Source organism: Narcine bancroftii, chromosome 12 (genome assembly GCF_036971445.1).
Source record: "Narcine bancroftii isolate sNarBan1 chromosome 12, sNarBan1.hap1, whole genome shotgun sequence".
NCBI classification, from domain to species: Eukaryota; Metazoa; Chordata; class Chondrichthyes; order Torpediniformes; family Narcinidae; genus Narcine; species Narcine bancroftii.
In genome coordinates, this window is record NC_091480.1 from 8154484 (window position 1) to 8168718 (window position 14235).

The following is a 14235-nucleotide window of genomic DNA, read 5'->3' on the forward strand; positions in this document are numbered from 1 at the left end:
GATTCCTCTTGTCCTCACTCACCAGCCTCCACATCCAGCACATCCTCCTCCACCATTTCTGCCACCTACTACAGGATCCCACCACTAAACACATATTCCCCTCCACTCTCTGTGTTCCACAGGGTGACTCCATTGTCCACTACTCCCTCCCCACCAATCATCCCCTTTGTATCTACCCCTGTGACTGCAGAAGATGCTCCATTTGTGCCCACACCTTCTCCCTCATTGCCATTCGGGGCCCCAAACAGTCCTTCCAAGTGAAGCAACATTTCACTTGTGAATCTGCAGGGACTGTCTTCTGTATCTGGTGCACCCGCTGTGGTCTCCTCTACATCAGGTAGGCTGGATGCAGACTGGGAGATCATTTTGTTGAGCACCTGTCCACTGTAGATGTAGATCTCGCAGTGGCCACACATTTCAAATCCCCGTCTTGCTGACGTGTCTGTCCATGGTCTCATAAATGGCCACATTGAGTCCACCTGCAAACTGGAGGAATGACTCCATCTTCCAACTGGGCTCCCTCCAACCGGATGGCATTAGCATTGACTTCTCTGGCTTTCATTAAACCCCCCCTCCCCCACTTCTTCCCCCAGCTCTATCACTCCCTTCCCTACCACCTTTCACACAGACATGATCAATTCTTACCCCCCTCCCCTTATCACATCCAATTCACACCTTTTGTTGGTCTGGATTCCTCCCCCAGCTGGCACTGTCTGAATTCTGAGACTTAACTAAATGAAGAAGGGCTCAGGCCCAAAATGTCAGCAATATATCTTTGCTTTTTACGGACGTGGAAAGACCGGCTGCGTGGCTCCAGAATCTGGTACCAAACATTTTAGACCATTCAGTGTTGATCTTTCAGAGCACTACATGTCAGTGTCTACGTTTTCATCCCTGTTCATGTGTTACTAGACTGTTCTTCGACCTGGGAGGCTGTACGGCCTATAACTCGAGTCGATAAGGTTTCAAAACCAAAATGTTGGTATTTTAACCTAAACCTTAAGAAGGGAAAATCCAAAATGTTTCTCGAGGTGAAGAAAGATGTTTTCTAAAAATTGAGGTCCACAGTAAAGCTGTGGGGAATGAGTTGGTGGAAGTTAGGCAGGACTTGTTGAAAGGCTCAGGTCTAAAACATCAATATTTTTCTGTATGCTGAAAGACCGGCCGAGTTCCTCCAGGATTTCAGTGTGTTTTTACTACAATCCAGACTTTCGTGTTTCACTCTGGTAGCAGATTCTTGATCCCACTTCCCCAGGTTTTAGCCCCCACTTCTTGTACAATTTAATCCTCAGGCTAACCCATAATAAAACTGAGGTTGGCGAGGTGGTGGTGGAAGAAGGTGGATCTTCTACACCAGTGTGACTTGTACACCAGATGTTATGATAAGTAAACCACAGGATGGGGTGTTGGCGGGAAGAATGGGGAGGATTTTAATTATAAACACCATTGGCTCCTTTTTAAAGCCAATGAAGAGCTGTCAGGATCAGAACCAGGCGGTAGGACCCTGGGGACCAGCACTGGCCCCATACCAGCGGCAACTCTGCCATTACAGTAACACTATTTTTTTTGTCCAGTGGTCGTGTAATGGTGGAAGTGGAAGAGGCAGAAACATCCTGTACACCCGTGTGACGTACACCAGATATTACAGTGTTACAATAAATAAGCCGTGGGATCAGCTACTGTGAGGGTGGAGGGAAAGGGGTGCAGCTAACTCACACACCATTGTGATGTGACGTAGACATTGCAGATCGTAGACCACTGAGGTCAGTGGTGGCTGGATGTTGGGAGGGTTGGTTAACATCTGCACCAGTGTGATACAAAGACTAGATCAATGGTTCTCAACCTTTTTCTTTCCACTCACATCCCACTTTAAGCAATCCCTTACTCGTCACAGAGCGCCGATGGCATAGGGATTACTTAAAGGGGGATGTGAGTTTAGCAGGGCAGTTTGTAAACCACTGGTGCTCTGTGATTAGTAAGAGATTACTTAAGGTGGGATGTGGGTGAAAAGAAAAAGTTTGAAGACCACTGTTTTAATCGTCCCTCATTGACTCGTTATGTACATGGTTTCAGAACTCCAAAGGAAATGGGCCAATGACCATTTTTCTCAAGCCAAATATTTCAGTAACAATTGGGTCTAGAGCAGTGATTCTCAATCTTCCCTTCCCACTCACATCCACTTTAAGCAATCCCTTACTCGTCACAGAGCGCCGATGGCATAGGGATTACTTAAAGGGGATGTGAGTCTAGCGGGGCAGTTTGTAAACCACTGGTTTAGAAGGAGTAGAGAATTGGTTTACACTTACTGTAAATTATGTCTTTACACAATGTCTGCACCCTTTATGTTAGGCATAGACTGGAGGAACTTAGCAGGCCACGCAGCATCCAGAGGATGTAAAGGGTACCAATGTTTTGGGCCTGGGTCCTTCTTCTCAGGTATCAGCAAAAAAACAGGCAGTCACCTGAAAATGGTGGGGATGGGGGGAAGAGAGGACCATGGGCCAACAGGTAAGTCATAGGTAGACATAGGTCGGAGGGTAGAAGAAGCTGAGATGATAGGGGAGAGGGCAGAGGCCTAAGGAGGGTAGCTCTTTGATGGGAGAAGGGAGAGAAGGGCCGGGGAGCTGGAGAACAGGAGGCAGAGGTGAGGGAAAGAGAGAAACTGGAGAGGTTGACGTCCTGTTCCTGTGCCATGCTGTTCTTCGACACTGGATGAGAGGGACCTCAGTGTGAGGGAGCTTTGCAGTGGAATGACAAGCTGTGGACTTTGCGACCCCCATGGTGCTAAAGGGCTTTCTGTTTCCATTGAGTAGATGGGAGGTCGATCCAGACTACTGCGAGGAAGTCAAGCAAACTGCACCTTACAACTCCGGCACACGGCTCCTTGACCTCATCGACATGACTGTTTTTGACTTTCTCATGGGTAAGGAAGATTCTCTGTTCCCTCGGGGAAGCAGCTCATAGTCCCTCAAGCAGCCTGCGCTGCTCCCATGGCATTACTCTTTGGCCGATATAGGTGCTGGGCAGGACAATCCCAGGGCTGATGGTCAGCCTGTACTGAGTACACAACCACAGAGATTAGGCCTGAGTGAGACAGGCTCCATGGGCCAAATGGGTTCCAATTGCTTCCTGTGTAGTGGCCAACTGGTCAAGAAATGGAAGCAGGGGCAGGTCACTCACCCCTTGCGACAGATCGCACGAGTTGCAGGCAGCTCCGCAGCTTTGGGGAAAGAGCACAGAAGCAGAACTGGGAGGGTTAATCCAGCTGGAGCCGGCATAGACTCGATGGGCCAAATGGGCTATTGGACCCTCACACTTCTAAAGTTGTAAACCTTTTAGTTCAAGACTTCTGGGGTTGACCATGAAGCTGGAAGGGGCTAGGTCCTCAGGCTGACTGGATTCCTGCTGCTCTCTCCACAGGTAACATGGATCGGCACCATTATGAAACCTTCGAAAAGTTTGGAAACGACTCATTCATTATTCATCTGGACAATGGAAGAGGGTGAGGAATGAGAACGTAGGGCTGTCTCCAGTGTGTGTGAGGTGTGTGTGATGTGTGGGTGTGATGCAGTCATTTTGAACTTGGATGTGGAGTGTGATAGAACAATGCATCATGGTGTTGCACTCACCGCACTAACCCGCATCATCAACATGAGTTTATTGTCATATGCATGAGTACGATGTACAGATTCTCCAAAATCTTACTTGCTGCAGCCAAACAGATGCATTAGATACTACAATACTAACATTTACCACAAATGCCAAAGCAGGAAAAGAAATAACAGGTATCAAAGGAGAGATACGTAAATATTCACAGTTGCTGTTACAAAGTGATGCTTCAAACGTGCAGATAGACTTTCTGGTGATCCTGGAGTATTCTGTTTTACCCCTGCAGTAAGTTCTAGTTAGGATAGTAGGGGAAGATTCAAGAGCCTGACAGCTGTTGGATAAAACCTGTTCTTGAGCCTAGAGGTGCTGGACCTCAGGCTTAAATGGAGCAGTGAGAAGAGGTTGTGACCAGAGTGATTTTAAATTTAAATGTTTTAGATTTAGACATACAGCACAGTAACAGGCCATTTCGGCCTATGAGCCTGAACCGCCCAATTTACACCCACCCCCCCCCCCATTCCCGTTACCTTATAACCACTTACAGCACAGAACAGGCCAGTTCGGCCCTACTAGTCCATGCCGTAACAAATTCCCACCCTCCTAGTCCCACTGACCAGTACCTGCTCCATTCTCCTCTCCATGTAACTATCCAGTCTATCCTTAACGTTTCGAACTGTTCGAGGAAACCAGAGTCCCCGGGGAAAACCCACTCAGACACTGGGAGAACATGCAAACTCCTTGCAGACAGTGCGAGATTCAAACACCGGTCCTGATTGCTGGCGCTGTAATGGCGTTGCGCTGACCGCCACGCTAACTGTGCCTTTATTATGTTGACTGACTTCTTGAGGCAGCGCCTCATATATAGATGTTTTCAGTGGATGGGAGGTCAGTTCCCAGTCTGGGCTTGCTGCGTTTGCCATCTTCTGGGCAGTCGAGTTCCCAAACCAGGCTGTAATGCAACCTCTTCTCATTCTAAAAAGAGTACCAAGCATCTTACAAATTTTCATGCATAAAATTATAGTGTGTTATCTAAATCCACACAGGCAATTACACAATTAGTTAATTGGAGATATGCACATAATTATTAAACCAAACATAAATTCTCTCGGTCTCTTAGTCACCCAGTGCAAAATTCTTCACTACGAAATATATTTCTAAAGTGTTACTTCAGGTATTGATGATTGAAGTAAATCACCTCTTCATGTCAATATCCTCCACACTGTCCTGGTATCCTGTTCAATAATAGTTGATTATCCCTATTTCTGTAAGCCTGATACATTTCTTGCTCTGGTTCACCATCCACATCGCCACCTGTTGATAACATTTGCTTAAATCTTCGTATAAATGTGCAATAACCATGATCTTATCGATGCAGCAGATAAAATTTCTCACATTGCATTAGTTCAGCAATGATTAACTTGAACTCGGTGATAAAACGCATCTACTTTGGATGCCTTGTATTTGCACTCCCAGTCTTCCTACCACAGAATATAAAAGCATCTGCAGAAATCTGCTACAGAAACAATCAGCAGGTTGGGTGGCTTCTGTGAAGAAAGAAAAAGAGTTGGCGTTCCAGGTCGACTCAGTTTATACGACAGGCCCCGTATTGAAACATTCACTCTCTACAGATGCTGCAGTGCCTTTTGAACACTTCCAGCCCTTCTGTTTTCACATCTGACACCTTCAAATTCAAGTCACGTGTCCCAATGATGCATTAGTTGTGTTGCGAGCAGACCATTTGGATGCCCCGTATATAGTACAAGTGAAGCCCGGTACCAGAGTTACTGGAAGAGATCATTTGGTAGGGAAGACAGGCAGGATTACTTCACTATTTTGAAGCTGCCTTCCTATCATCTCTGCTAATCCCCTTTCCCTCCTCAGCCTCTCCTGCAGCCCCCATCCACTGCCTCCCCCAAGGAATGAATCTGGGGTTTTCAGTGCCGGGACTGCACCTAAAAGACCAGTGATTGGCTGGACTTCGATCCTGTGATGGATACACTGCCAGGCACTTATTTCCTCCCCAGGCCACACAGATCTAACACGTGATGTCTAACTTGAGTAATTTGAGGTCCATATTTTCTTAAAGATCTTCTTGTTTACCTTATAGAACATTACAGCACAGAATAGGCCATTTCAGCCCACGATGTTGTGCCAACCTCTATAAACCTACTCACAAACTAAACCCTCCCTACCTCATAACCGTGCATTTTTCTTTCCTCTATGTGCCTGTCTAAGAGTCTTTTAAATGTCCCTGTTGTACCAGCCTCCACCAGCACAACTGGCAATGCAATCCAGGTACCCAATACATTCTGTGTAAAAATAAAACCTATTCCCCCTCCCTTTAAACTTTCCTCCCCTCACGTTGTACGGATGTCCACTGGTGTTTCCTACTCTCACGCCCGAGGAACAAAAAGGTGCTGCCTGTCCAAACTCTCTCTGGCCTTGAGTCTGCTGTACCGTTCCCGTCCATGGAGTTTTTGTTGGGTGGTGACCGCTCTAGTGCATAGTCACCTTGGGTAGTGTGTGCCTCATGTTCATTCCCCGATAGGCCAGAACATGTTTCAACATTATGTGGGGAGGAGGTGTCGACCTGCTGCCCCTCCCAAGTCTAATATACAGTCAGACAGCACAGAAATAGACTCATCAGCTCACCAAATGTGGGGGACTATCACACATGCTTTCACAGTAGTCCTTCATTTTATTGTTGGCCTTACCTGGAATGATCAAGGCTAAGAATGATCTGACAGATGTACCGTTTATTTCGGCACATAAGTCAATTCGCGAAACCCTAAAAATTTCTCAATAAGTCCGGGGGGGGTGGGGGGGGGTTGACTTATACTCCAGATATACCTTTTGAGACCTTAAATTCACCGAGAAAACCAGATTAAAAAATTTTTTTTTTCACACTTTTAACCATATTGACCAAGATACATACAGACATTTTTCTTCTTAAATATATAGTGTCGTTTTCTCCCCCTTTTCCCCCCTCCCTTCCCTCCCTCCCTCACCCCCTTTCCCATTTATTTGAAGTTCAATCTATAAGATACATTAAACCCGTTAAACAATGTTGTCACTTAATAAAAACAAACAAGAAATTTTACTGAGTCAGTTCTTTTCGTTATCTTTTCCTTCTGTCATTTTAGGTGGTGGAAGTCCACGGTAGGATTTCTCTATTGTGTTTCATGTATGGCTCCCATATTTGTTCGAATATTGTAATGTTACTTCTTAAATTATATGTTATTTTTTCTAATGGAATACATTTATTCATTTCTATATACTATTGTTGTATTCTCAAGTTGTCTTCTAATTTCCAGGTTGACATAATACATTTTTTTGCTACAGCTAGGGCTATCATAACAAATCTTTTTTGTGCACCATCCAAATCAAGTCCAAATTCTTTGTTTTTTATGTTACTTAGGAGGAAGATCTCTGGGTTTTTTGGTATATTGCTTTTTGTGATTTTATTTAATATCTGGTTTAGATCTGTGTTAAGTAGAGATATTGGTCTATATGACGTTGGCGCAAGTGGATCTTTCCCTGTCTTTGGTATTACTGTAATTATTGCTGTTTTGCATGAATCTGGTAAGCTTTGTGTTTTATCAATCTGGTTGATTACTTCCAGAAGGGGAGGAATTAATAAGTCTTTAAATGTTTTATAGAATTCTATTGGGAATCCAACCTCTCCTGGTGTGTTCGGTAGATTTTTTAATATCTCCTGTAATGCTTCTATTTCAAATGGTTTTATTAATTTATTTTGCTCCTCAGTTTGTAATTTCGGTAGTTCAATTTTAGTTAGAAATTCATCTATTTTGTCTTCTTTCCCTTCGTTTTCAGTTTGATATAGTTGCTCGTAGAATTCCCAGAAATTTTCATTGATCTCCATTGGATTATATGTAATTTGTTTGTTCTGTCTTAAGCTGCCATGCTAGAATTTGGTGCGTTTTTTCTCCTAGCTCATAATATTTCTGTTTTGTCTTCATTATGTTCTTCTCCACCTTATATATTTGTACTGTTTCATATTTTTTTTTTATCTGCCAATTCTCTTCTTTTAGTTGTATCTTCCTTTATTGCTAATTCTTTTTCTATATTTGCTATTTCCCTTTCCAACTGTTCTGTTTCCCGATTGTAGTCCTTCTTCATCTTAGTTACATAACTTATTATTTGCCCTCTGATGAACGCTTTCATTGCGTCCCATAGTATAAACTTATCTTTCACTGATTCCGTATTTATTTCAAAGTACATTTTAATTTGTCTTTCAATGAATTCTCTAAAATCCTGTCTTTTAAGTAGCATGGAGTTTAATCTCCATCTATACATTCTTGGTGGGATGTCCTCTAGCTCTATTGCCAATAACAGGGGTGAGTGGTCCGATAATAGTCTAGCATTATATTCCATTTTCCTAACTCTCCCTTGAATGTGGGCTGATAACAGGAATAGGTCTATCCTTGAGCATGTTTTATGTCTACCCGAATAATATGAATATTCCTTTTCCTTTGGGTATTGTTTCCTCCATATATCCAAAAGTTGCATTTCTTGCATCGATTTAATTATAAATTTGGTTACTTTGTTCTTTCCGTTAGTTTTTTTCCAGTTTTATCCATGTTTGAGTCCAAATTAAGGTTAAAATCCCCTCCTATTAGTATGTTCCCTTGCGCATCTGCTATCTTCAAAAAGATATCTTGCATAAATTTTTGATCTTCTTCATTAGGTGAATATACATTGAGTAAATTCCAAAATTCTGAATATATCTGGCATTTTATCATTACATATCTCCCTGCTGGATCTATTATTTCCTCTTCTATTTTGATTGGTACATTTTTATTGATTAATATAGCTACTCCTCTGGCTTTTGAATTATACGATGCTGCTGTTACATGTCCTATCCAATCTCTCTTTAATTTCTTGTGCTCCAATTCAGTTAAATGTGTTTCTTGTACGAATGCTATATCAATTTTTTCAGTAAATTTAACAGTTTCTTCCTTTTGATTTGGTTATGTATTCCATTAATAAAGTCATATAGTTCAACATAGCCATTTCATACTTTGTTTATCTTTCCTTCCCATTTCCTCATCACCACCTTCCCTTCTTATCCATTTCTGCTTTCTTTTTTTGAACACATTATAAGACAACATTTCTAAAACATAAAATATTTCCACTATTCTCATATCTAAAATTCCTTTAACTCAAATAGTCCCTCCCCTTTCTGAGTTGCCCTTTGTCCCTTGTCGGGCAACCACATCTCCCCTCTCCATTTGGATTTGCGAATTCGCTCGCAAGCGTCAAATGATTTCGCAGTGACTGTAATTCTTCCCCACCCAGCTCCCCCAAGAAAAGATTTTAATCTTCATATATAACAAAGGTCACTCTCTTAATTCCCTTCTTAGTTCTTACCTATACTCTATTTTTATATATATATATATATATATATATATATATATATGTGTATATATATATGTGTATATGTATATATATGTGTGTGTGTGTATATATATATATGTATGTATGTGTATATATATATATATATATATATACACATACATACACATAGTTTGTTGTCATTTTTTGTTCTTGTTACATCTCTCTGTCTGTTTTGTAGTTGTTCTGCAAATTTTCGTGCTTTTTCCGGATCCGAAAATAGTCTGTTTTGCTGCCCCGGAATAACTATTTTAAGTGCCGCTGGGTATTTTAACATAAATTTATAACCTCTTTTCCATAGGGTCGTTTTTGCTGCATTAAAATCCTTCCTCTTCTTCAGGAGTTCAAAACTTATATCTGGATAGAAAAAAATGTTTTGACCCTTGTATTCCAGTGGTTTTTTTGTCTCCTCCAATATATTTTCTCTTGTTGTATATCTTAGGAATTTTACTAGAATGGATCTTGGTTTTTGTTGTGGTTGTGGTTTAGGGGCTAATGTTCTATGTGCCCTTTCTATTTCCATTTCTTCCTGTAATTCTGGTCTTCCTAGGACCCTGGGGATCCATTCTTTTATAAATTCTTTCACATTTTTGCCTTCTTCATCGTCCTTAAGTCCCACTATCTTTATATTGTTTCTTCTATTATAATTTTCCATTATATCTATCTTCTGAGCTAACAGCTCCTGTGTCTCTTTAACTTTTTTATCAGATTCTTCTAATTTCTTTTTGAAGTCATCTACTTCCATTTCTATGGCTGTTTCCCATTCTTCCACCTTGTCTACTCTTTTTCCTATATCTGTCATGATCATCTCTAATCTATTCACTTTTTCTTCTGTACTTTTTATTCTTTTTATTTCACTGAATTCTTGTGATTGCCATTCTTTTACTGTTTCCATATATTCTTTAAAAAAAAATATCCATGTACTTGCCCTACCCTTCATCTTCCATTTCTCTGTGTTCTCCCTCCTCTTCTTCTGAGTCCACTCCAGGATCTGTTTTTCTCGTTATTTTCTATGTTTTCCTCTTGCTGTTGTGTTGTCTGTTTCAGCTGTGGAGATCTACTCCTCAGCTGGTCCCCCCTCCCGTCAGTGTAATTTTTGTCTTGCGCGGTTGTGCATTTTTGTAGTCCCGAGTTCGGGGCTTCGACTGACCTCAGGGAGTGGGCTTCTCTCTCCACGGCGGGCCTCCTCATACCGGTAAGGCCTTTTCCTTCTTCATTTCTTCCCGTTGTTTTTGGTTTTTCTTTCTTCGCTGCCATTTTCTCCACACTTTTACTTTGCTTTTTCTCCATTTTTTTTTTTAACTTTTCCGGAGAGGGCTGGAGTTCTCCTAACGGCCACTACTCCATCACGTGACTCCTCGAGAAAACCAGATTGATGTCATTTTGGCGGATACGTTGATGCTGGAAGCGCCTCGGCACCACCACTCCCCAACACTTCCCCACCGCTGGGCACCGCCATAACCGCTCCTACCTGAGGTCACCATTGCCACTGCTGTCTGGTAGGCCAAGGTTCCCGCTCCTGCCGGGAGCGCAATGTCACTGCTTCAGCTCCAAGGGCTGTCACTGTCTGGTGGGCTGAGATTAATTCTTTACTAACCTAATTTACAGCTTTGATACCTGCAATTGGGGTGTTTTTTAAAATAAAATTGGGTTATTCCTGGAAGGCCCCGACAGCCTGAAAAATGGGGATCGACTTGTACGGCGAAATATACTGTTCGTCGAATTATAAGAGGGTCGATAGTCAGAATTCTTTTCCCAGGGTGGTAATTCCAAATACTAGAGGGCATAAATGAGAATTTATTAGATTCATCTTTGTTGTCATTGAGCCAAGTAAAATAGGAAGCAAATGAAGTACAATTAGTGTCCAACTAGAAATTAGAAAATAGCGCTCTATACAAATAACTAAGTGTGAATAAAAACAACCTCATTTAGCAAGCAAATGATTCTAAAAATACTGACAGTTCAATGTGAGTGTGGGACCACTCAGTGCTGGGAGTTCAGGTTCAGCAGGGGTCACCACCTCGGGGGAAATAAAAGCTCCTTTTGAGCTTTAATTTAAAAAAATTATATTTAAACCATAGTAGAGGCTGATTCTGGCCATTCGATACTTTGCTGCCCCAACTACTCCCAGATGACTTTTCTAACTTCAACGTAACAACCCAACTCCTGTACTCGGTACTTTGGTTTATGAAGGCCAATGTACCAAAAGCTTTCTTTACGACCCTATCTACCTGTGAAACTTCTCCGATTTCCATTAACCCCCCCCCCCCACTTCTTCCCATGGTGGCCTTTACCCCATCTCTCCCTCTCCTTGCAAAGAGCCAAGATCAATTCTCTTATCATATCCAATTAATACCTTTTGTTGGTCTGGACTCCTCCCCCGGCCAGTCTTCAATTTCTTTATTCTTCGCCTTCCTGTTTTCTGCTAATACCTTGAAGAAGGGCTCAGACTTGAAACATCGATAATATATCTTTACCTCCTATGGACACTGCTAGACCGGCTGAGTTCCCCCAGCATTTCACTGCATTTTTACTATCTACCTGTGATGCCACTTTCAAGGAGTTATGTCTCTGCATTCCCAAATCCATCTGTTCCGCCACACTCTGCAGTTCCTCACCATGTACCAGTTATCAGGCTCTTGAATGAATCTCACATGATGTTGCCTTTCTGTACAAGCCGATCTCTCTCGGTAACTCTGCGCCATGTTTGTAACTGCCGGACTATATATGGGTTGGCCTGCTGGGCTGCTTATTAAATGAACTTTCCCACTGCAGGAGGGTACACGTGACAATGAACTTGAACTTACCCGTGGACTGCTAGCGCTGTCCGTTTTGCGTTCTCATTGAAATGCTGAACCAAACAGTGGCATTTCTGCAGCCTTTTGGGATAATGGAATTTCCTCAAGATCTTCCTTCAGCCCTGCAGATAAGTTTGCAAATAAAAACTTCAGAGTGAGCACTTGTCGAAGTCAGTCCGAATGGCAGCACGCTCACGGATTGGAGGAGAAGGAAACTGTTGGCTTCGGGATCTCTGAGCCTCTGTTGAGATCTCCAGAGGGTTTTCTGACATCTTTGCTTTGTCCTCTTTGAAGGTTTGGGAAACACTCTCATGATGAGCTTTCCATCCTGGTGCCGCTGAGTCAGTGCTGTCGGTGAGTACTGAGCCCTCTCATCCTTCAGTGAGCCGCAGAAGGAAGCCATTCAACCCATTGCATCTCTGGCAGCCGCCCCCCCCCCCCCCCCTCGAGCAAGGCCGTCAAGGACAACCCCTGTGCATTGCCCTGCAATCCTTTCTCTCTCTTGTCTCCGCCAGCAACCTCCGGTTCTCATGGCCAACTGACCCACCTGATGCGCACCCAAGGGGTGTCGGAGGAAACCCCGGAGGTCGCAGGAGGACCCTGCGACCTCCGACGAGATCAAAGGTCAGGATTGAACCACGGTCGTTGGAGGGCAGTAGTGCTACCTACTGTGCCGCCACTCACAGACCATAGAGCTCGAGTACTATCAGAGTCTCCAGACTGAACCTTCCCAGTTAAACAACAGCAGTTTGCCCTCTGGAAAACACCCTTCACCCAGGGGGAGCTTCACATATTGTCAGAGATCCCCTCAAGAAGCTATCAGTGCAGGAGGCCAAACATTTGGAGAGAAGAGGGGAGAGAGAAAGAGGAAAAAAGGAGAGTGGGAGAGAGAGGGAGAAAGAGGAGAGAAAAAGAGGGGGAGGATGAGCACAAAAGAAACCTTGTCGAACCTTCAGTGAGCTTAGGAAGCCCAGTGGAGGAGCTCAGCGACCTTGGGGAGTTGCAGGAGATTACAGGAATGGTCCTGGGAAGAAGATGGACGAGTGACATGAAAGCAAGGGCAAAGTTTATAAAAACGGAGGCATTACCATTCCCATTTGGGTTGGCAAGCGCCAGGTGAGATGGTGGGGGGGGGTGCGCGGAAGAGCCCCGTCGCTGATTGCCTCCCTCCCTCCTTCTGCCCCCTCCTCGTGCAGGATCAAGCAATCGACCTACCTTCGACTCCAGCTTCTGGCAAAAGAAGAGTACAAGTTGAGCTATTTGATGGCGGAATCGTTGATGCAGGACAAACTTGCGCCCATTCTGATCGAGCCCCACCTGCAAGCACTGGACAGGAGAGTGAGGATCATTTTAAGGACTGTCCGTGACTGTGTGGAAAAGGAAGGCCACACCAATGTGGTGGCTAATGAGATGGACTTCAAAACCAATTTAGCCTCCAGCGACAGGTAGTAGAGGGACGCCCAAGGCTCTCTCTCTCTTTCTGTTTTTTATCACTCATCTAAATGAGAAATAGAAAGTCTTTCAGAGACTGATGAACTGACTTACTTTTTGAATTCAGTGAATTCAGAGCAAGGATGTAATTGTTCCCAAACTTGTATAGACTCCATCGCAGAATATTATTATTAAAAGTTTCTAAGTTAAGACACTTATTTGGTGTTTTTTCACTAAGGAAGATGTGAATATTGGACAGTTGTGCAATCATAAAAGAAAAAAGTGAAAGACTTTAAAATGCATAAATCTTTTAAATATAGATTATATATAAATAAATATATATATTAAAAAATAGAAATAAAGAAAGGGTTCATCTCGATGTGTGCAAACTTGAACATCCATCACGTTGATTTGAACAAAATGAGTTTGCACCTGAAGGAGAGACACAGATAAGCTGGGGATTTATCCCCACATGTTCACCAGCTCTGATCTCCTAGCCCTTTGCGTACAGGTAGGTTTGGAATGGCGACTGTCTGTGTCTCCAACCCATTCCGTTAGCGATGTTCCTCAGTTTTACCTTGTGGTAATTGTTTATTTTTCTCTCTCAACCTGGTGAAAGTGCAATAAAGGTTATGGCAACAACTGGCGTCTCCATATTTATTTTTGTGAGGACTGGGGGGAGGAATGTGGAAACATTCGTTTTCCACAGATGGATTCGACCTACTGCTGGCTCTTTTCCGCTACTTTCTCCTGTCGCTTCCCTTGAGGCTCGGTGACTGGCTGGATCGGGGGTGGGAAAATTTTCCAGCACGGAATGAGACCATTCAGCCTAACCTGCTGCTGTGAGCCACAAAGTCTGTGCTGTCTCCCCAAGGCTGCACAGGTGGATTTGGGTGGCATGGGCTTGGGGTGCTGGAAGAGCTTGTTACTGTGCTAAAAATCCAAATTAAAATAGGCAAACACCAATCTACTGTCTCGTAAC

At 43.2% G+C, this 14235-nt stretch overlaps 1 protein-coding gene and 1 long non-coding RNA gene across 4 annotated transcripts in view; one reads left to right on the forward strand and one right to left on the reverse strand.

Annotated features, from left to right (window-relative positions):
- Positions 1-13895, forward strand: part of LOC138746955 (extracellular serine/threonine protein kinase FAM20C-like) — a 69525-nt gene extending 55630 nt beyond the window's left edge. Inside the window, exons 7-11 of one of the 3 annotated variants that reach the window (XM_069905706.1) lie at positions 2814-2923; positions 3421-3502; positions 12117-12176; positions 12338-12446; positions 13019-13895. In XM_069905706.1, coding sequence (XP_069761807.1) covers positions 2814-2923; positions 3421-3502; positions 12117-12176; positions 12338-12446; positions 13019-13189 — 532 coding nt within the window. In that variant the 3' untranslated portion in view covers positions 13190-13895. Of the gene's footprint in view, positions 1-2813; positions 2924-3420; positions 3503-6752; positions 6861-12116; positions 12177-12337; positions 12447-13018 lie in introns of those variants that run through there. The other 2 variants (XM_069905707.1, XM_069905708.1) reach the window with 2 other exon arrangements.
- The window catches only part of LOC138746957 (uncharacterized), a 34262-nt gene continuing 24614 nt past the window's right edge, over positions 4588-14235 (reverse strand). Inside the window, exons 6-9 of the long non-coding RNA XR_011347205.1 lie at positions 13038-13148; positions 11832-11944; positions 9958-10800; positions 4588-5153 (exon numbers count right to left, since the gene is read on the reverse strand). This is a non-coding gene — a long non-coding RNA (uncharacterized lncRNA). The remainder of the gene's footprint in view (positions 5154-9957; positions 10801-11831; positions 11945-13037; positions 13149-14235) is intronic.